Raw genomic sequence first — 24,368 nt, 5'->3', positions numbered from 1 at the left:
TTCAGTTTCCTTTGAAAATGCTGAATTAAATTTCTGGCTAAAAATAATCATTTTGGGATACAATTTGCCTGCCAAGAATTTAAACAACATAAAATAAATAGGTGCTTTATAAAGGTTTATCATGAGCTAAACAAAGCTGTGCAAAAAAAAAAAATATTTGTATCCCATTAACCAAATTGCTATCTACGAAACTGTCTTTCTACTCAACTGACAGTGAAGGGTTGAGCAATTTACTCCATGTTACCCTTTGCCAAAGCAGTCTGGATCTGGATGTGGGAGGTAAGTTGTTGGAAATAATGAAGGAGAGCTACGGGAGAGGCAAATTGCTTCAGTTTATGATTTCACTGTCTTCACTTGCCAGTCAAACTTTGGGTTACACTGGAAGCTCTTGCATGTCCCTGAGCAATGTAGTGGTTAAGGTTTGGGATTTCAAACCCTGCAGTTGTGGGTCCAAATCCCACAACTGACACTATGTGACCATGAGCAAGTCACTTGACCTGCCTCTGCTCCACTTAGAAAACCAAAAAAGAAATGTAACTAATTGTATCATAAATGTTGAATGTTGACTGGGATAAAGGTGTCAGCCAAATAAGTAAATGTAAATGGAAGGAGTACACCCCTAACACTCTGATGATGGGACAGCTTCGAAGCTGCAAGAAGTGTGATGCCAGGCCGAGGTTACTTGTGTGTCTAGCCTTTGATGGAACTTGGCCCGATGTGATAACATGTTAAGAATAAAGCAGTTGCTGGGAACTGTACAAAAACTAGAAGTCTTTCATCATATGGAAATTTTTTAAGGAATGATGTTATCTGAAAATCTTCTGGGATTCAAATTAAAAGAGAAATTGTGAGTAAAACCTGAGCTCTGTCCCAGGCTCCTAATACCAGGCCCAGTTGGACTACTACACAGCAGTTGGCTTATTTTTGTTTAGGTGACTAGGTGAGACACCCCCACTTAATAGACTGGAACAAGATCCATATTTGAGCAATTTTCCACTAGTGTTTGTTTAAAGTAGGACCATGATACCAGAGTTCATCTGTTAACACACACACAAACGCATATAGAGACAGAGAGCGCTTCAGGTTCCCTTTCCATATTGGTTAAATATCTTTGTGGCTATCATCCTAGAAAAAAGCACATACTAGAAAAAAAGCTACTAATTCATTAAGTGAAAAAATTATGTTTGTGCTTCAGAAAATCAGAAGAGCAAATAATTAAGTGCCAACTCCATTACTCCAAAAGGGTGAAGCTCTGTGAGGGACCAAAAACTGATAAAGTTGAATGGCCACAATTCTGCTTATCCTGTGTGTTGGACATGCAAGGATGTGGATTGGTGTGCTGATCTTCTGCTTCTTCTTGTCAAATTCAGGATCAGCTCACTATAGTGACAGTTGAGGTGGCCCCCCATTCACTATGTAAAGCACTTTGAGTAGTGAGAAAAGCACTACATAAATGTAAAGAATTATTATTAATTATTATAGGGCTTTAATTTCACAAGCAAATAACAGGCCTGAGTCCAAGTCTGTACCCAGGCTTCTACATTACATTAACCTTACCAGTTCTAGATTACATAATCCTTACAAATTTCCACCTAATTAAAAGACTTCTATTTTTTTTTTGTATAGTCCACAGAAACTGCTTTATTCATAACATCTATCACATTAAGTCCAGTCTCACCAAAGACTAGACCAGTGGTGGGCAAAGTCGTTCCTGGAGGGTCGCAGAGACTGCAGGTTTTTGTTACAACCCGATTGCTTAATAAGAAGCACTTATTGCTCAAGTAACATTTCTGCTTCGCTTTAGTTGTCTTGCTCATTAAGATTTTGAACCCATATTGCTTATTTTAGTCTTAAACTGCTGTATTTTGGATTTTAATTGCTCCTTATTAGCAATAAGATGCAAATGACAAAAGAAACCAGCATTTCTCCATTTAGCTTATTTCCATTTCCACCTGTTTCGTTTAAGTAAATAATTGGAAGGAAAGTTAAGGACTGAGAATTACTCATCCGTTTTAGACTTCAAATCATTTAGGTGATACAGTTAGGTCCATAAATATTTGGACAGTGACAACTTTTTTTCTAATTTTGGTTCTGTACATTACCACAATGAATTTTAAATGAAACAACTCAGATGCAGTTGAAGTGCAGACTTTCAGCTTTAATTCAGTGGGGTGAACAAAACGATTGCATAAAAATGTGAGGCAACTAAAGCCAAGTTAAGTGAACACAATCCCTTCATTTCAGGGGCTCAAAAGTAATTGGACAAATTAAATAACTGGAAATAAAATGTTCATTTCTAATACTTGGTTGAAAACCCTTTGCTGGCAATGACAGCCTGAAGTCTTGAACTCATGGACATCACCAGATGCTGGGTTTCCTCCTTTTTAATGCTCTGCCAGGCCTTTACTGCAGCGGCTTTCAGTTGCTGTTTGTTTGTGGGCCTTTCTGTCTGAAGTTTAGTCTTCAACAAGTGAAATGCATGCTCAGTTGGGTTAAGATCAGGTGACTGACTTGGCCATTCAAGAATTTTCCACTTCTTTGCTTTAATAAACTCCTGGGTTGCTTTGGCTGTATGTTTTGGGTCATTGTCCATCTGTATCATGAAACGCCGCCCAATCAATTTGACTGCATTTAGCTGGATTTGAGCAGACAGTATGTCTCTGAACACCTCAGAATTCATTCGGCTGCTTCTGTCCTGTGTCACATCATCAATAAACACTAGTGTCCCAGTGCCACTGGCAGCCATGCACGCCCAAGCCATCACACTGCCTCCATTGTGTTTTACAGATGATGTGGTATGCTTTGGATAATGAGCTGTTCCACGCCTTCTCCATACTTTCTTCCTGCCATCATTCAGGTAGATGTTGGTCTTGGTTTCATCTGTCCAAAGAATGTTTTTCCAGAACTGTGCTGGCTTTTTTAGATGTTCTTTAGCAAAGTCCAATCTAGCCTTTCTATTCTTGAGGCTTATGAGTGGCTTGCACCTTGCAGTGCACCCTCTGTATTTACTTTCATGCAGTCTTCTCTTTATGGAAGACTTGGATATCGATACGCCTACCCCCTGGAGAGTGTTGTTCACTTGGTTGGCTGTTGTGAAGGGGTTTCTCTCTCAGCCAATTATTCTGCGATCATCCACCACTGTTGTCTTCTGTGGATGTCCAGGTCTTTTTGCGTTGCTGAGTTCACCAGTGCTTGCTTTCTTTCTCAGGACGTACCAAACTGTAGATTTTGCCACTCGTAATATTGTAGCAATTTCTCGGATGGGTTTTTTCTGTTTTCGCAGCTTAAGGATGGCTTCTTTCACCTGCATGGAGAGCTCCTTTGACCGCATGTTGTCTGTTCACAGCAGAATCTTCCACATGCAAGCACCACACCTCAAATCAACTCCAGGCCTTTTATCTGCTTAATTGATAATGACATAACGACGGACTTGCCCACACCGGCCCATGAAATAGCCTTTGAGTCAATTGTCCAATTACTTTTGAGCCCCTGAAATGAAGGGATTGTGTTAAAAAAAATGCTTTAGTTGCCTCACATTTTTATGCAATCGTATCGTTCACCCCACTGAATTAAAGCTGAAAGTCTGCACTTCAACTGCATCTGAGTTGTTTCATTTAAAATTCATTGTGGTAATGTACAGAACCAAAATTAGAAAAAAGTTGTCTCTGTCCAAATATTTATGGACCTAACTGTATGCTTAGAAAGGAAAAAAAAATCTAGGACATGAGAATGACCTGGGCAGATTTAAAGCTGTAACAAGCAATGAAATTAAATTATTGGCAAGAATTATTTTGTAATTATGCAACTGGGTTGGAACAAAAACCTGCACCCCTCCAGAACTCACTTTGCCCACCCCTGTAGTAGACACACAAGAGACTTAAACTACTGAGCTAAAAAAGATCTATATACCCCATAATCGAGTGTCGCCATGATCTGTGGGATCAGTATGGTCACTGCAACATAACAGGCTAATCCATCAAAAACTGTTACACTTTCTCCCACGTACATTCACAGGCTTTATCTTCTAGCCTGATAAACACTGTAGTGAGGACTTAGTTCCCCTATAGATCCACTTCTTGCCCACCAACTGAAATTGAACCAAGGCCTTCATCCTACTGCCATCAGCTGTACACATAGGAGACGTGGCCAGCTATTTAAAAAAGCGCAACCTCACTGTGTGGAGCTGAGGGATGGGGACAGGCAGGGTGCTTACTCTGGTGTCATTTACACAGCACAACAGGCTCACACAATGAATAAATCTATTTTTAGAGAGACAGAGAAACAGACGGTGCATCATTCCATTTTCATATGATTTAATGATCAATCAGCCCTGGTAAATCAATGGCCTTGATAACCATTAAGGTGGTCTGACAAATCCATAGCCTTTCTATAATCATTTTGAACTATCGTAAAAAATAATTAGCCGTGCACTAGATTAATGATTTTTTATTTGATTGTACAGCTGAATTTTACACTTCTAATTTATTAAACCAATGTGAACTGAATGATAAAGAAGGAATGTCACTATGGAAACCAATCTCGCAAACCCTCCTCAGAGAAAAAGATGTCAGAGAGACATGCACATAGCAAATTCTTACTGACATTTACTTTAACAGGGAGCTGATTTTGCACCCAGACCTAGAAGTCTGCCGCCACAGCCTTGGGAAACCAAATTTTTCTCCTTTTTTTACAGTATGCAGTGGGGGGAATAAGTATTGAACTTGTCAGCATTTTTTTTTCCCAGTAAATTTATTTCCAATGATGCTATACACATGACATTCTCACCAGTCATTGATATTAACTCAAGAAATCCACAAGTATAAAGAATTCACATAAATAAAGGTATGTGTAATAAAGTGGAGTAACACAGGGAAAAACCATTGAACACGCTAAGAAAAAGCCATACACCAAGGCAAGGATCCAGCTGAAACCTGAAAGTAGTGAGAAAGTAATTCCACCTCCTATTTGTACAAACTGATATCAGGTGGGTGGAAGCATCATACTGATGGGTTGTAAAAAGGTGTTTTCCTACCAAGGTGTCAAGCAAGAAACATCTCATAATGGGTAAAAGAAAAGAGCTCTCCCAAGACTTGTGCAACCTGATTGCTGCAAACCACTTCAATGCAACTGGTTACAGGCATATTTCAAAACTTCTGAATCTTCCAGTAAGCACCATTGCGTCAAATATCCACAAGTGGAAGGAACAACACTCCACCATCAACCAGCTACGTACAGGAGCCCCTTGTAAGATTTCTGACCAGGGAGTCAGAAAAATATTCAGAAGAATAGCAAAAGAACTATGGACCACTCAGGAAGAGCACCAGAAAGACTTGGGAGGCAGCAGGTACAATTGTTACAGAGAAAATAAAAGACAATACACTCCACCAGCATGGGCTCTATATGCGCTCACTCCACATGACTCCATTACAGAGGAAAGGGAATGGTGGAGCTCAATTAAAGTTTAATACATGATATTTGGACAAGTGTATGAAATGCTGAGAGATTGTAGTCTGGTTAGACAAGACCAAAGTTTAACTTTTTAGCTGTTATACTACACACAATGTTTGGAGGAGAAATGACACTGCACATCACCCAAAAAACACTACACCAACAGTGAAGTTTGGAGGTGGTAGCATCATGGTGTGGGGCTGTTTCTCATTTCATGGTACTGGTAGACTTCATGTAATTGTAGGAGTGATGAATGGGGCCATGTACTGAGAGATTCCTAAAATGAATCTGCTGCCATCCACCAGGATGATGAGGATGAGATGTTAGTGGACCATCCAGCAGGACAACAATCCAAAACATACAGCAAAGTAAACTCTCAACTGGTTTCAGAGAAAGAAAACCAAGTTGTTAGAATGGCCCAGTCAATCACCTGACTTAATTCCAATTGAGCATTTGTGGAAGTAACTAAAGATCAGGGTTCACAAGAGGGCCCCCATGGAATCTTCAAAATTTATAGACAATAGTTTTAGAAGAATAGGTCAGAGTTACCCCTGAGCACTGCAAATGATTGGCTTCTTCATACAGGAAGCATCTTGAACCTGTCATTTCAAACAAAGGATTCTCCATTAACTATGAATTTAGCGTGTTTCCATGTCATTCCGCTTTATTACATATACCTTTATTTATGGCCTTTAGTGTTGTGAATTCTTTCTATTTCTGGATGTCAATGTCTGGTGAGAATTTCATGTGAATAGCCTCATTAGAAATATATTTACTGAAATAAATGTTGACGCGTTCAATATTTATTTCCCTCACTGTAGCATTTCATCAGGAAAGCTTTTATAATCTGAGAAAATGCAAAGTGTGTACAAAATAGTTCATTTTATACTGAATCACGCCTTATAATTCAGTTGAAGCGGTTTTAAAGTGAGAGATGATCTTCTTTCAATGGAAGTTGTGAAACTCCGTGAGATGCAGTACAGCTTTCCCACTTGTAAACTGTGCATAAAAGTCTGGGAGTGTGCATTCTAGCCAAAGACATCTTGATCAGCAGGAGAGTGGAAAAGAAGACTAACTTAAAATGAACGTATAGCATAAAAAAATTTTTAAAAAGTCAGTTTTTATTAAGACTCTTGCTGTAATAACTAAACAACATCACTTTGGCTTGATTAAGTGAATTTACAAATATCTTACAAATAACTGTCAGAATGTAAGAAATAGTAATGAGGGAATAAATGCTCCATCCATAAAAAGTTCTTTTTTTTCTTTTTTTTTTATGGTTGACAAGTGACACTGTGAATAGAATTCCTTACAGCACTTGGATCCCAGATCCTAGCTGAGCTACCTTCTTTATGGATTGAGTCTGCATGCTTGTCTGTATTCCGTCTGAAGATGTGCTTAAGTGGGCACTGCAGTGGACTGATACGTTATCCAGGGTTGGCTTGTACATTGCACCCATAGTCACTGGAATTGAGTGGAAAAGCAACAAAAAATACAACCAGCCCTTTAACCTTGACAGCTTTTCTAAAAGAGTGTAATTATTCATGTAGAAAAAAGTATTGATAAGGCAATGCATAAACTGACACTCTTGAAATGGACCAGTATAGGATGTTCTGCACGGTTATTTTACAAATAAACAAATTGCCCTCAAAGTTTATATGTACTGCAGGTAAACATAGCATATTTCGATTATTTCAATGAAGCCTGACTAAAGAAGATCTGATAAAAACAAGTAGATTTCAAAATTTCTCTTATTTTTGACTTTTACACTTTACGAATCTGTCCCCATTTTACTCCTAGGAACTGCACTAAAAGTCTGACTAGGATAAGAATTTGTCATACCTCAGAGTAGAAGTTGTTACAAAGTGGCCTTCTCCCACTTCCAGCCAACAGTAGGCGTTTACATGTGAGAATGAATGACGTTACGATTTTATGGCACCCCGAATCTCAAAATGGCACTCATGAAGGCGTTTTGTAATTTCCTTGGAATCGTGATGACGTTTTGTAATTTTCTTATACTAATGTTAAGGCTTCACCACAAAGAAGATAATGCCAGTAATAATATTTAAAATGTAGTCAATCACACCAAAACTCCAGGAAAACCGCAACTTAACTTTAATATTTCTTCACATAGAATGGCGGGGTAATATATAAATATGCAAAAAAAACCTTCAAGCGTTGTAAGGGCATTCAAAGTGTGGTGCAAACTTTGAGAAATGCTTGGTTATCATATACCCAAATCATCACTATTGCATAAAATGTAGCGTAACGTTACCGACATTCATTTTGGCTGACAGCACGTGGCTTCTTTGCATAGATGGAGCAATCACATGACGTGCAAGATTTGTTGCGAGCATTATTCCATCTCTGTGAAACTTATATCTTCTTACAAGTTCACTGTTGTCCGGAGTTTCCAAAATATTCCACCTTTCCCGGAATGTGCATGCCGATCTCTGCTTGAATGCCACCTTCTGGCAGCTTCTAGCGAAATAGGCCAAATCATGAGCTCTCCTAAATCTGAGGAAGTTGAGAGTAGTTTCCTAAATTAGAAAAACTGACAAAATGCTCTTACTCCTACTCCTAAGAGCAGGACCAAATTTGCATTTTTGAGCCAGTTATGACTTTTTTCCTACACTGATATACTTGATAGATACCAGCACTGATGTGTAAATCTAATCTGAGATAAAGAATTGAAACTCACCTACATAGTGATCTGCAGCAATGTCCTCGAGTTGTAGCAACTGTAACTCGGTGTGCATGTAAACAACTTTATGGTGCCATCCACCATAAGACCCTGGCTCTAAAACAGCATGCACTGATTGTTGTGGGACTTATTTTAATGTATCTTTTTTTTTTTTCAAATAAAGCATACAAATTTTGAATTCTGTAAATAATTTTAATACACTAATTTAGAAAACTACATTTTAGTTGATTGTTCGTATGCTGTTTCACAAAATGTGTCCTCACAATGCCATCTGATGGTGAAACTATTTCCTTGCTTATTTCAGATTTCTGTGGTATACAGTAGATACATTCGGAGGGCTAGAGCACTGCAGTAATGTACACCCTGAAGTCAGTTATCTTTTCACTCCTTCATTTTTTTTCTTTCCCCAAATCACTTTTTTCAGTCTGCTGAGCATTATGTGATCTTTCACATGAACACACATTATTTTTAATCTTGTGACTTAACACTCATTGGTTCCCAACTCCATCTGTTCCTTCCCTTCTAGCCAGGATCCAAAGCCTGCCACCTGTGGTGCATTTATTTATACGACAAATGCCCGCCCCTGGACGTGTTTCAAATGTGCAATTGTCATAGTGGCCATTCCAATTTCAGATACGAGTAGCAAAGAGGAGCTTAGACCAAGTGATAATGCCAGCATGACAAAAGGATAACCAAAGCATCTGACCATGCCTAAAAGCTAAGCTCATCTTTCTAAACTGAGCGTGTCACATATGGCTTTTACCTTCCCTGAATTACGACAGATTGGTCACCGTTGTTATTTAGCTGCCCTTTAATATAACTATGCTGTTATGTATAATTGAGCAATCTGAAATTTCACTTTTATTTTCTTGAGTGTACTTCCCATAGTTTGAATGCAGAGAAAATAAAATAATCTAAGGGGTACAAATTTGTTTATACACAAAAAAATACAAATCATCAATTAATCATTTTTAGTGTACCGTACACTGAGAAATAAACCCAAAACTTGAACAAATACCTACTGGTTTGGTGAAAGTCTAATAATCTAAACTTGAAAGCAATAAGCATTTTAACAAATATGCTTACGTCATGTTTGAGGGAAAAAAAATAATTATTACTAAAAGCAAGAGTCATTCGCAGAGCTTAATGTGAGCAAAGGAAAAACGCAGTGCCAAGCATGTGGAGACTTTGGGAACATGATGTTCATACTCCATTTTTGGGTGAAGCAGGTATTGATGACAAGAAAGGAATGCTGTAGTGCAGAAAACAAATAACAGTAGCAACAGCCGCTGGAAGACTTTTCTCGTTAACCAGGGCGTCATGTGAAGTTTAAAAATTAATTTCTGTAAAGCATAACATTTTAAAACTCGCACAATCCAATCTGAGTTGAGGGAGACGGAGCCTATCCTGGCAGCATTGTGTGTAAGGTATGAATCTGCCCTGGACAAGGTGACAGTCCATCACAGGGCCTTCTCCAAATCATACTAAAAAATACAATTTGATGAACTTAAGGAAACACTGTGGAGGACTACATCGGGTTGCTGGCACCCACATTTGAACTTTAGCCCAGTCTATACATTTTAACTGCTGTTTTGCATGTTTTCTTCAGGTACCTTTGCTTTCCTCTCACATCTTAAAAATCTTGGTGACCGAGTATGTCTTGTGATGGACTGTTGTCACATCCAGGGTTCATTCCTGGGGTAGTAGACTCCAGCTCTCTTAGATAAAGCATATTTTATCTTTCTCCGGTCCTGTTCAGCCTATATACATCGGACTTCCAACACAACTTGGAGTCCTGCCACGTGCAAAAGTTTGCTGATGACACTGCTATCGTGGGCTGCATCAGGAGTGGGCAGGAGGAGTAGTATAAACCTTATCAAGGACTTTGTTAAATGGTGCGACTCAAACCACCTACACTTGAACACCAGCAAAACCAAGGAACTGGTGGTGGATTTTAGGAGGCCTAGACCCCTCCTAGACCCCGTGATCATCAGAGGTGACTGTGTGCAGAGGGTGCAGACTTATAAATACCTGGGAGTGCAGCTGGATGATAAATTGGGCTGGACTGCCAATACTGATGCTCTGTGTAAGAGAGGACAGAGCCAACTATACTTCCTTAGAAGACTGGCGTCCTTCAACATCTGCAGTAAGATGCTGCAGATGTTCTATCAGACGGTTGTGGTGAGCGCCCTCTTCTACGCGGTGGTGTGCTGGGGAGGCAGCATTAAAAAGAAGGACACCTCACACCTGGACAAACTGGTGAGGAAGGCAGGCTCTATTGTAGGCATGGAGCTGGACAGTTTGACATCTGTGGCAGAGTAACTGCCAAGCAAGCTCCTATTAATTATGGAGAATCCACTGCATCCACTAAACAGTGTCATCTCCAGACAGAAAAGCAGCTTCAGCGACAGACTGCTGTCACTGTCCTGCTCCACTGACAGACTGAGGAGATCGTTTCTCCCCCAAATTATTCAATTCCACCCGGGGGGGTAAACGTTAACACTATTCAAAGTTATTGTTTGTTTTTACCTGCATTTTTATTACTCTTTAATTTAATATTGTTTTTTGTATCAGTATGCTGCTACTGGAGTATGTGAATTTCCCCTTGGGATTAATAAAGTATCTATCTATCTATCTATCTATCTATCTATCTATCTATCTATCTATCTATCTATCTATCTATCTATCTATCTATCTATCTATTTAGCCATGGCTAAAAATTTATCAGGGAAATGCCCTCCAAATGAGTCTTATTTATTTACTGAAAGCCTATTTTCTTGTTAATAAGCAAATGGTATAATCATTTTTGTTTCACAAATACACAAAACAGTTACGTCTTGCATGAAATGTGCTGTTCTTTTATCAGTGGTGGTGAAATATCTGCTACTGTACCTCCTTTAAGCTCAGCCAACAGCTGAGCATTCAAATAGGCTGTAGTATGCCAAGTGGTTGGATTGTTTACTGTTTATTAATTTAATATCTAATTACACCCAGTCCAAGTAAAATTTATGAATGGTGCTAAAAGTGTGTAGAAAACATTTGTAAATGTCAAAATGACATTTTCATTGCCATCCTATAGGGCTTTTGATTATGCAGAACACAATTCTGTACTTGTTTTGCTCTTTGGGTTCCGTTTTAGAGATATCAGTATTTTCTGATGTTGTTATATTTTTATTATTCACACAACGTCATCTTGATTTTTTTTGTATCTTAGAAGGCCTTTTACTAGCAGCAGCCCACAGTTTTTACCACGTGATGTCATCACTGCGGTGGTATAAGGTTTGGTGTCATGGTGTCCAAATTTATGGACATTGTGCAGTATATTTCATTTAGTTTGCAAAGATCTGTTTTGGAGTTGGGAGTTTGCATGGGGTTTTCAACTAAGATATTTGGTCTATGTATTGGAGTTGGAAGCTTTGATTTCTGACATGGTCCACTTTTCCTTTGGCCTTGCCCTTTTTCATCACTTAATGAATAGTATGAACAGCAGCGGGTACCCTTGAGTCATCACTAAGCCCAAAATAATGGCATAGACACTATACATGACAAAAAAAAATGGATGGACTGACGACAAATATTAAGAGGGAGAGATGAACAAAGGGAGTACATAAAATACAAGCTAAACAAAGGAAAAAATAAATGCCTGCCTCAGTAGATCTCACTGAACAGCCAAACTTCTGTCTTTGTGTTGTGCTGGCTACCTACCTATACCAATTCCCTATGCCAAAGCACTATCGCTTTCTCACACTGTCTCTGCCGCCTGCCCAAGAGCTGCTTCTAACAGCCATCTTCCCAAAGCTCTTAACAGGTGCTCTTGTAACTAACCCTGAGCACAAGCTCTGTTCTGGAGAGGCAGGTCAACCCATCCATTACACAGAGGACCTCTCTCTTTTGCCTTCTAACAGACTCTGGAACTTCAAAGCCATTACCTAAAGTTCCACACTGTCCTGTTCCTAACTTTGTGCCACTAGATTTGTTACTTTTGGGACATCTATTTCCTGCCTGAATGCCAAACTTTCTTCTGCCGTGACATTCACCATCAGTATTCCCAATGCATATTAATTTTTCCTATTGAGACGTCCTATAGCCCAGCCCCTGTTGTGAGTTTATCTTAGTGCCCTATGCATCTGGTCCTATTCATGCACATCTCTAAAACCGACAATGCAAACAGAAAATAAATGGACATGAAGGAGGATGTCAAATGTGTTAATCTGTTTTAACAGATACAGTTAAGAATTTACTCTATATTTCCAAATATATCAAGGTATTACAAAGATTAGACAATGGTTTATATGAGGCAGCTTGACACACAGAGGTTATTACACATTGAAAACTCTAACTACTGTATATTACATTATCTTAACATATATATTGTTTAGCAAATTGTGAGAATAGTGAGATTGAATGTCAGTCTGTCTTCAACACTATACAGCCTCAACACACAGTCAAGTGAGTATATGGAGACATACATGTCTTTAGTGGTATTTCGCATCCACCCAGCAAGAACAGTTATTGATGTATTAAAGAAATCAAAACTTTTTAAGGTAAGGAAGGCAAACGCCCCTCCTTGAACCGCCACCTTATTGTGGTGGAGGGGTTTGCGTGTCCCAATGATCCTAGGAGCTCTGTTGTCTGGGGCTTTATGCCTCTGGTAGGGCCACCCAAGGCAAACTGGTCCTAGGTGAGGGATGACACAAAGTGCGGTTCAACAAATCTCCAATGATGAATCAAACCTTTGGACAACGTTTTCCCTTGCCTGGATGCAGGTCACCGGGGCCCCCCTCTGGAGCCAGGCCTGGAGGTGGGGCTCGATGGCGAGCGCCTGGTGGCCGGGCCTGCACCCATGGGGCTTGGCCAGGCACAGCCCGAAGAGGTAACGTGGGTCCCCCTTCCCATGGGCTCACCACCTATGGGAGGGGCCAAGGAGGTCGGGTGCAGTGTGAGTTGGGTGGTGGCCGAAGGTGGGGACCTTGGCGGTCCGATCCTCAGCTACAGAAGCTGGCTCTTGGGACGTGAAATGTCACCTCTCTGAAGGGGAAGGAGCCTGAGCTTGTGCGTGAGGTCGAGAGGTTCCGGCTAGATATAGTCGGGCTCACCTCGATGCATAGCTTGGACTCTGGAACCAATCTCATTGAGAGGGGCTGGACTCTCTACCACTCTGGAGTTGCCCCCGGTGATAGGCACCGAGCGGGTGTGGGCATACATATTGCCCCCCGACTTGGAGCCTGTTCATTGGGGTTTACCCCAGTGGACGAGAGGGTAGCCTCCCTCCGCCTTCAGGTGGGGGGATGGGTCCTGTTGTTTGTGCATATGCGCCGAACAGCAGTTTGGAGTACCCACCCTTTTTGGAGTCCCTGGAGGGGGTGCTAGAGGGCATACCTTCTGGGGTCTCCCTCGTACTGCTGGGAGACTTCAATGCTCACGTGGGCAATGACAGTGAGACCTGGAAGGGCGTGATTGGGAGGAATGGCCTCCCCGATCTGAACCCGAGCGGTGTTTTGTTATTGGACTTCTGTGCTCGTCACGGATTGTCCATAACAAACACCATGTTCAAGCATAGGGGTGTTCATATGTGCACTTGGCACCAGGACACCCTAGGCCTCAGTTCGATGATCGACTTTGTGCTCGTGTCGTCGGACCTGCGGCCACATATCTTGGACACTCGGGTGAAGAGAGGGGCGGAGCTGTCAACTGATCATCAGTGGGCTTCGATGGTGGGGGAGGATGCCGGTCAGGCCTGGTAGGCCCAAACGTGTTGTGAGGGTCTGCTGGGAATGTCTGGAAGAGTCCCCTGTCAGAAGTAGCTTCAACTCCCACCTCCGGCAGAACTTCGACCACATCCCAAGGGAAGTGGGGGACATTGAGTCCGAATGGGCCATGTTCCGTGCCTCTATTGTTGAGGGGGCTGACCGGAGCTGTGGCTGTAAGGTGGTCGGTGCCTGTCATGGCGGCAATCCCCAAACCCGTTGGTGGACACCAGCGGTGAGTGATGCCGTCAAGCTGAAGAAGGAGTTCTACAGGACTTTTTTGTCGTGTGGGACTCTGGAGGCAGCTGATAGGTACCGACAGGCCAAGTGGAATGCGGCTTTGGTGGTTGCTGAGGAAAAAACTCGGGCGTGGGAGGAGTTTGGGGAGTCCATGGAGAACAACTTTCGGATGGCTTCGAGGAGATTCTGGTCCACCATCCGGCGTCTCAGGAGGGGGAAGCAGTGCAGTGTCAACACTGTATATGGTGGAGATGGTACACTGCTGACCTCGACTCGGGACGTTGTGGGTCGGTGGGGGAGTACTTCGAAGACCTCCTCAATCCCACTAACATGCCTTCCAATGAGGAAGCAGAGCCTGGAGACTCAAAGATGGGCTCCCCCATCTCTGGGACTGAGGTCACAGAGGTGGTCAAAAAACTCCTTGGTGGCAGGGCCACAGGGGTGGATGAAATGCGCCCGGAGTTCCTCAAGGCTCTGGATGTTGTAGAACTGTCCTGGTTGACACGCCTCTGCAACATCGCATGGACATCAGGGACAGTGCCTCTGGATTGGCAGACTGGGGTGGTGGTCCCCCTCTTTAAGAAGGCGGACCGGAGGGTACTCCGAGAGTATGGGGCACCAGACCCCCTAATAAGGGCTGTTCAGACCCCGTACAATCGGTGCCAGAGCTTGGTCCGCATTGCCGGCAGTAAGTCGAACCCGTTTCCAGTGAGAGTTGGACTCCGCCAGGGCTGCCCTTTGTCACCGATTCTGTTCATAACTTTTATGGACAGAATTTCTAGGCGCAGCCAGGGCGTTGAGGGGGTCCGGTTTGGTGGACTCAGGATTGGGTCACTACTTTTTGCAAATGATGTTGTCCTGTTTGCTTCATCAGGCCGTAATCTTCAGCTCTCTCTAGATCAGTTCGCAGCTGAGTGTGAAACGGCTGGGATGGGAATCAGCACCTCCAAATCCGAAACCATGGTCCTCAGCCGAAAAAGGGTGGAATGCCCTCTCAGGGTTGCGAGCGAGATCCTGCCCCAAGTGGAGGAGTCCAAGTATCTCGGGATCTTCTTCACAAGTGAGGGAACAATAGAGCGGGAGATCAACAGGCGGATTGGTGCAACATCCGCAGTGATGCGGGCTCTGCATCGGTCTGTCGTGGTGAAAAAGGAGCTGAGCTGCAAGGCAAAGTTGATCTACGTTCCTACCCTCACCTATGGTCATGAGCTATGGGTAGTGACCCAAGGAACAAGATCGCGAATACAAGCGGCTGAAATGAGTTTCCTCCGTAGGGCTTTCCCTTAAAGATAGGGTGAGAAGCTCAGTCATCTGGGAGGGGCTCAGAGTAGAGCCGCTGCTCCTCCGCATCGAGAGGAGTCAGATGAGGTGGCTCGGGCATCTGATCAGGATGCCTCCTGGACGCCTCCCTGGTGAGGTGTTCTGGGCACGTCTAACCGGGAGGAGGCCCCGGGGAAGACCCAGGACACGCTGGAGGGACTATGTCTCTCGGCTGGCCTGGGAACGCCTTGAGATTCTCCCGGAAGAGCTAGAAGAAGTGGCCGGGGAGAGGGAAGTCTGGGCATCTCTGCTCAAGCTGCTGCCCCCGCGACCAGATCTCGGATAAGTGGAAGAGGATGGATGGATGGATGGAAGGCAAACGTTTTGAGGTAAGGTGGTTATACTCATTAATCATGGCAAAAGGACACATTGATAATATCCCCTTAAACCCAAACACCAAGATGGTTAGTCTCCTGGAGATGCTTCACATTATAAAGGTTCTGATTTCACACTAAGTCATGATTATATACTCCTACTTACCTGCTTGACAGCTCTAGGAAGTTGGGTTCAAATCCAAGCATGACAACTGTCCGTGTGGCGTTTGCAATTTCTCCCTTTATTCTTTTGTGTTCTCCTCCCACAGCCCAAAGACATGTAGATTAGGATAACTTCAGACCCCAACATTGCTCGCTATAAGGGTATACTGATTGCAATGTATTGGAGCAGAGTTTGGGTCACCATCAAAAGTTAAAGGCATTTTATCTTGACTTTGTCTAACAGATCACCACGTCATTCAAGGGGCAGCACATGGTTGATATGGTCTCCACCCCTCCTATTCCACTGCTAAGGGAAACACTGCACTGTCAAACTGTCAAGCTACAGTTGCACCCAAAATTTGATGATGTTTCACCACTTCAATGGATTATTTTTTGTTTTTGATTCACGGATATAACAATCTTTGTCAAAGTGTCATGTTACTACTAAAATGATTAGCCACAAACTGATAACCAGCTCCAAAGCATCACTAAAACTGAATTAGAGAGTGGATGGAAAACCAAATGTGTAACATAGATGTACTCACCAGGGTATCCCTGCTGCTATATGGAGCCCATCCTGAAAATCTCTTCTCTGTGAGATCTGTCCATGGGAAAGATTTCCCAAAGATATCACCATGGATACACTCAAAGCACTTGCTAACGTCATAACCATTATTCAGTAAAAGTCGCATCATCATCTCATCTTTTAGACAGTACTGGATGGCACTAGGGAAGTGTGTATCATTCACAGCCATAAAGTAACAGTTAACATCAGCTCCATATGAGAGTAGTTGCCTTACAATTTCATAGTTCCCCTCTCTGACTGCCACCAGAAGGCAGTTCAAAGGGTCTCGATTTGGATTGGCTCCAGATTTAAGTAGCAGCTCAGTACAAGTTACATCCCCATTGGACACTGAAAAATAAAGGGCAGTTTTTCTTGCATCCCCATAGTTCTCGGACATGGTTTGGTCAAGGACAGCATTGACGTCAAATTCATTTTCAAGAAGCAGTTCAATGCATTGGGAGCTGCCACCTTCTGCTGCAGAATGCATGGGACTCAGACCAGTTCTTTTAATGGCACTGTAATAGGTTGCTGGAATAAGTGTTTTCAAAGCCCTGTATAAATATATATAAGATACACAAGTCACAAGTAAAAATAAGGCAAATAAGCTTAATCATTGCCTCAGATCTATAAAATTTCCTCATGATGCTGTGTGAGACTCTTCTTTCATGCAATTTCAAGTTTAATTCACAGCAAGAATGATTTAAAATATACATAAACATGTAATGATCAGGACTAGCACACAACCCCAAGTTCAGTAACTAAAAAGGAGTTAATTATGAAGTGAAAACAATGCAAAACAAAGTAGACTTTTTTGAAAAACTTAGGCTGGGTTTATACTTCATGAGACGCAACGCGACGTGACATGACGTGACGAATGCTCCAGTGATGCTCCTGCTGCGCAAGTGTTTTACTGTTTATACTTGTGCGTGTTCTTTACGTAAATCTGGAGGAATCCACCAGGTGGCAGTGCGAGATATTATCACGATGAGAACAGGTTTGGCTTCGCTGTGTTTTGCGAAATGCCTGGAACACCCATTAAATTCCAATGACACGTTGCTGCAATATCTCTGAAAAGGATGTTTAATGATTAAATCCATCCATCCAGGGATGCGCCCAGCTAGCATTTGGCACGAGGCAGAAACAATCTCTAGACAGGGCATCAGCTCATCGCAAGGTGAATACAAGCACTCACATATAGTAGCGTCATTTCAGTGTCACCAAATCTGCATATCTTTGGAAGGAAACCGGAGAACACTGTGAAAACCCAGCAGGAACACAAGTAAAATCCAAGCAGGGAATAGCAGCAACGTGACTCCCTGCGAGACAGCAGTGCTACCGCTCCGCCACCATGTCACCCCCATGTGTGTAATTATTAACAGTATTCATTATTTAAACGAAATTAATGATTTATCTGTAAAATGTAACAAACATACTTTAATGCATTTCATCATGAAAGTGGTAAGTATAAATCTAAGGATTCTAAATTTGCGGAGAGTTGGAATATCATACATTTAATGTGTTCTGTGTGGTGATCTATTGCCGCTTGCCGCTGCTGTCAGGTCAGAAGGAAGTCCCAGAAGCTTGTAGCGATTAAAAACTGGGATGACGTTTACGACGGTCTGCTTTAATGATAAAGTAAACTACGAGGTTAAAGTGGACATTTCGAGATTAAATGCCGAAATTTTCACTTTAATCACAAAATACACATTTTCACCATGTCCTTAATTTTTTTTCTCTGTGGCTGTACATTATGTTGCTGTTATAAAGTTGCAAAAAAAAGACGGCATAAAAGATGGTATGTGAGACTTTTAAAATGTGTCTTGTCATAACGATGGGGAATATGCCGGCATTTTGCTTCACCACATCGAACCATTCATCAAACATCGAAGGGCATACATCGATCCCGAAGGATCCGCACAGCGACTTTCTGTCACATGTAGATAGTGAACACAGACTCTGACGTCACATTCCAACTTTTATCACACTGTGCCCCCGACTTTTTGCTGGTACTGCAACTCGCGCACACATTGCGTTAATTTCTGAGGACCTGCTCAGAGGATGCGTCAAATGAACCCTGGGAATGGGTGGCAGCCATGATGCGTACGCGTACGCGTTCTGAGTATGAAGTATAAACGAGTGCTTAGTGTGTTCACTTTAACTGTTGCACATAATTAAAGTAAAAAATATTCTTTTTTTTGTGGTTTAAATGCAGAGCTTTAAAGTTGTAATGTGGGGTGTAAGTATCATGTGATAGGGTCCAGGACTGCAGGAAACTTAGCATTGCTCAGGATAGGAGTCAGGCTGAAATATATACCTGCCAGAGAAATAACTGGAACTTGATAATGGAAGCCCAGTTTCAGCAGCATGGTCATAAGTGTATCAAAGAGTATTATTCATCATAATTATGTAGGATGCCATTTACTGGGTGATATGTTTATGTTAGAAGGTTGTACAGGGCTGGCTGACCATCCATCAGTAGCTAGTGTGCTGCCAGGTGGTTGTAGGGAAAACACTCATGAGTAAGTTCTTCCAGCATAAGTTAAAATGTAAGGATGCTGGCAGTAGAATCATTAAGGGTATTTCTATAGTCCAAGAGGTGGCAATATAATGGCTCTGTGTGTTACCATACATATGAACCCCTGCTACTCAATAAAATCGACAGGCAAACAGGAGTTTACCTGGCCATTTTATAGACCACTGGGTTATGTACTGCAGGGACCAACAAGTCAAGCAGTGTACTTGGAGTTGTGTGCTGGAAGGACAAAGTCTTGAGTGATGAGAGCAACAGAGGCTAGTGGTGTGTTAGGGTCTTTGTGTGTTTAATTTTTTCTAATATTTGTGTACAGCTGATCATTATTTTTGGACTTGGATAATTTTATTGTTATTTTGATAATGTCACCGTGCCGCTATTTTGTCTGTCTTATTGGATGCCACCATTTTGTCTATACAGCAACAAAACACGTTGCTAACCACAGGCTGACAGTCCACAGCATGCAATGTCATTGTATCAACCACCAAATAAAAAGGAATGTTTGGCAGGAAATAGCAAATATATTGTCCTGAAAATGTGGAAGGTCTCATGCAAAGATACACTTATATTGACTACAGGGGGCCTTAATACTAATATTTATAACCAGATTTCAAATAAAATACACTTGATTTCCAAAACAAGACTAAATCATGCCGATCTTTCCATGTTTTTAATATTAGTACAATCAAGTTTCATTATTAAAGTACGAGGTGTGCCAATTTAATTCCAGGAACAGCCATGAAGTGTCACCCTTGTGCCTCAAACCTTTACAGATTAATGTAAACAGAGGTGGCTTAAATTTCGATTGGTCTTTCTGTAAATGAACACATGTTTAACAGGGTTGTTATGGGTGATGAAACATGGTGCTTCCAGTATAACACAGAAATAACACTGCGAACCATGGAAAACACCGAGTTCACCAAGGCACACGGGCAACACCACATGACCATTCCAGGAATTAAACTGGTACACCTCATACTTGACCTCTTATTGTATATTGATAATCTTACTTATATTGCCTGTTTTTGTGTGCATTACTACTTAGTTGAACTTCACAGGTTTAATGGGGAATATCTTAAGAAAACATCTGTGAATATTGTTCTGTGTGTGTGTGTGTGCTTGTGTCTTTGGTCTATATAAACTTAATTGTCCAAAATTATTCAATATTATCAATTCAATTCAATACAAACAAAAATTGATTTGTAGATTTTGGCAAAGTTTTAAACACTTCAAACTGAACTTTGTCTAGTCTTTGAAATAACATCTCATGTACAAATGTGTAGAACTAAAAAGGTGACAAAATGCTGAAAGCTGAAGTTTCTGATCCATACTTACAGATAATGTCCTTCATATGCTGCTCTGTGTATTGGCAAATATCCACTAAGACTGGGCATATTGGCACTCGCACCATATTCTAATAGCAATGCTACACAGTCTGGATTGCCACCTCCTGCTGCATCATACAGTACACTTCCTCCATCGGAAGCTCTCGAGTTAACATCTGCACCTAGTAAGGACAAATTATATTCTTTCAGCAACTTTGGGTTTTCGTTATTTATAGAAATGACACATAAAAACACTTTTGTAAAACATAAAATGTTACAGCACATCATGCACAACTGTCAGAAACATATTATTAATTCTGACATAAATATTATAATGGTTGTATTAGTAGCTGACTGCATTGCTATGTTTCACTGTTATAATTAGTACAGGATCACTCTTCTGGAATAAGTAAATCACAGAGCCACCGTGAAAATAATTAGCACTGTGGCTGTATTTATTTTAACAGTCAGTCCTTTTAGTGCAGTTTCTTTGCAGCTCCAGAGTTCTGAGTTCAAACCCTAACCTAGTCTCTATTGATGTGGATATGGCTCATTCTCACTTTGTGAGCGTTAAGGTTCCCAAAAATTTAAACTTTAAGTTTATTAATGATTCTAAATTTGCCATGCATGTGTCCATCCCACCAAACTTTACTCATTGCCTTGCATATTGTAATAAGTCTCCAGTATGTTCAGAAAATGAATGGAATAGTAAATCATTTAACAGTGATTGATCAACCTTGACCTCCAGCTCAAGCCCCTACCTTACAGCTACTCTATTGCTATACCTAAGCACAGGCTCCCGGCACCTGTGAAAAAGATAAACCAGTTTTAAATGAATAGGAAGACAAAGTCATTTCTTAAATCTACGGAATAAGAACAGACAGTGCTCAGTTTACACCCTGTAGCAAGGGTCTTCACACATACTACTATGGATATGAGATGGAAGTGCTGACCACCCTGCCATTCTGAAATATAATATCTAGTCATTTTTACCTTAGAGTAAAACCTACTACATTAATAGGAGCTAATGTCTGGATGTACCTTGTGCTTTTAACCTTTTATTTATTTATTTGCCAAATGTGGTCTTATATGGCAATTAAATGTTAATTCATGTTCTGAAAATGTCTATCCATTTCTGGGTCATGCAGCGCATGAACCTATGCATGAAACAGCAATCATTAAGATGGAAGCAGTTGTAGGGTAAATGTAAAAAATATAGTCAAATATACTTTGGTGGGGAAATGTCTTATGGGATACTTTCAAGGATTAAATTTATTAGTGCTTTTAACATTTTACTTATTTCAATTGTTAGTCAGTGTTGGCATGCACATGCACTCACCTTATCAATGCAATTGCCATTAAGCAGCATGGTGAGAACACAGCATCAGCTGGGACTGGTGGTGCATGATAAAGAGGAAAGGGGATAAGTGAGGGGATTGAAAATGAAAGAAGAAAGGAAAAGAAACAGAAAAGGAAGAAAGTTAACAGGAGCAAGCACAAGCTCAAGAGAGAAATGAGAGCTGAACAGGTTTGAGTGAGCTGTATGTGGGTTACCTTATAGTGTTTCTCAAACTCGCTCCTGGGGACCCCCTGTGGCTGCAGGTTTTTGTTCCAACCAGATTCCTAATCAGTGACAACACCCGATAACACTGAGCTCATTTAATTAGCTGTTTTTTTTTCTTCTTTTATTCGACATTCAGAAAAGCATAGCAGCATGATTTTTACATTTCTAAAATTTCTGCTTTTGCTATAGATTTAAATGCTTAACTTTCTTTTGTTGATTTCATTATACTTTGCCCTTTCTCTGTGCAGTTTTTCCCCCTTCGTTGTATCTTAATAATGACAACTTAAAATGAGCAGATCAGACACGCTGGCAAATAATACTGAATAATCAAAGGCTGCAACTACTTTAGCGTCAGACCCACTAATTAGTAAATAATGGATTAATTAAACAATTAGAATACCTTGAAAAGTAGAATGAAAATCAAGATGAAAATACTGTTAAAAAGAAAAAAAAATAAATCATTTCTATATAACTGCTTGGTACATTTTAATATATTTTTTTTTTTTAGCAAACTTAGTTTTCTAATTTATATATTATTTCCTAAACACATTACCTGGGAAATATCAATTCATTTAATTAGCCCAGGAGTTCAATTAAAAACAGAAGCTGGTTGGAACAAAAACCTGCAGCGACAGGTGGTCCCCAGGACTGACGCTGAGAACCCCTGCCTAAGAAAGAAAGAAAGAAAGAAAGAAAGAAAGAAAGAAAGAAAGAAAGAAAGAAAGAAAGAATTATGACCTGGCTAGAAAGACAAGTCCAGATCTACCAAGCGATTTCAGATAGCAATGAAGGCAAAAGGAGAATGGTGAGTGGAAGGAACAGACCACAGGGAAAAAAGTGGTGTGAAGCTGTGTGCATGGCGTGGAGCAATGGTAGCTGAGGGCACGTTGCCTGGGTGTCTAACCTGAACTCCTGGAAGGGCTGAACTTGTTGTCATGCACCAGGTCAGTACCATAATATGCTTCCAAAGGTAACTAGAGGATTGTTAGTTTTAAATATTTTTTAGTGTACTGATTTTATATGATTTCTCTTGAAGTGACTAAATGTGTAAGAGCACTTTCATGTTTTAATAGTCTATACTACATTTATTTAGCTATTCATCGAAGGACACTGATTTTTATTGATGCACTGTGGACACTTTAATTCTTTGTGTGTTTAAATAAATACTTTGCACTTTTGTGCACTTGACATCTTCTTACTTACTACTAGTCCATCCTGAATCTTTGAACTACTAGATTCCACCGCCAAGGAACAATGCAGTGGGCTGCTGGTATCACATTCACACACATTATCATATTGGAGAGCCTCAGATTCATTGAGTGACATGGTAATGAAGAGGAAAATCCATCTATTTCAAATCTATTTAAATATTGCTGCTGCTCATGATTTAAATTAAAACAGATCTCATTCTTGCTCTATTTACACCTTACCTTTATGAATTAGAAGTTCAATTGCTTCTGTATGACCAAATTCAGCTGCAGTGCTTAGAGGTGTTACTCCATAGCGAACTCTCTGATTCACATCCCCTCCATGCTTTATTAAAAGACGCAAAATGTCAGTGCGACCCATCTTGGCAGCCTCATGCATTGAAGTCCATTGTGTTTCACAAGGCTGATTCACTGGAGCCTCGTTCTTCAAAAGGATGGCTACCATTTCATAAATTCCACATTTTACAGCTTTAAATAAAAAATTGTATTATATAAGGTAAGTCAGAAGCAGGTATATACTTTTTCATAACAATTTCTATTATCTTAAAAACTGACTTCTTAATTATGCAAAAGTTTTTTTAAGATCAGGTCTCTTTGCTATTTATACAGAAATGAACAATTTCATTCTTCACACTCAGAAAAACTGGAGATCTTCAAGGTAATGTGTCCGTATTTTCGGATCATGGTGTATTTGAACATGTTTTTGCTTTGAGTATAGGTGGGTTTATGTCATTTTCTTCTCCCACGTATTCTGCCTTTTTTCTTTCTTCTGTATATTTTGATGCTTAGAATGATGCAATTTGCTGTGTCACGAATAAGCTACAATTATCATATTAACTATTGTACAGTACCTGGGGTAGAGATGGTTTTTTGTGCAATAAAGATATGATTTAGAAACAAAGCAATTAAAGAAAACATTTATTTATTTGTATTTTTGTGACTGCTAAATCATACTCAGAAAAAAGGAAAATCCTTCAAAGTCAGGTTCTCTGGCTTTAAAAGAAGGGGCTTTTGCTGGATGTAAAACCCATTGCCTCAGAAGATAAATGGAAATACTGTATAATGGTGAAATATTGTTTAATGGTAATGGTAACATACAGAAATTTTACTATATAGAAAAAGGAAAACTTCAGCATTTGCCTGGAGGAAAGTAGAAAGTATAAGGTCTGGGAGAAATGAACTACAGAAAACTTTGTTTTGTGGGAAATAAGACAAATTACATATACAAAAGTATCGAACAT

General features: G+C 40.7%; 1 protein-coding gene across 4 annotated transcripts in view; it reads right to left on the bottom strand.

Moving 5' to 3' along the window:
- Positions 1 to 24,368, bottom strand: part of LOC114660075 (ankyrin repeat and SOCS box protein 15-like) — a 66,549-nt gene that overhangs the window by 8,846 nt on the left and 33,335 nt on the right. For all 4 annotated transcript variants that reach the window (XM_051929845.1, XM_028812595.2, XM_051929850.1 and 1 more), the window contains 3 exons: positions 23,350 to 23,595; positions 20,366 to 20,537; positions 16,481 to 17,051 (listed from right to left, as the gene is read on the bottom strand). In XM_051929845.1, the coding sequence (XP_051785805.1) occupies positions 16,481 to 17,051; positions 20,366 to 20,537; positions 23,350 to 23,595 (989 nt within the window). The remainder of the gene's footprint in view (positions 1 to 16,480; positions 17,052 to 20,365; positions 20,538 to 23,349; positions 23,596 to 24,368) is intronic.

The sequence above is a fragment of the Erpetoichthys calabaricus genome, chromosome 1 (assembly GCF_900747795.2).
Source record: "Erpetoichthys calabaricus chromosome 1, fErpCal1.3, whole genome shotgun sequence".
In the NCBI taxonomy this organism is placed as follows: domain Eukaryota; kingdom Metazoa; phylum Chordata; class Cladistia; order Polypteriformes; family Polypteridae; genus Erpetoichthys; species Erpetoichthys calabaricus.
This window is presented reverse-complemented; position numbering and strand designations above follow the sequence as displayed.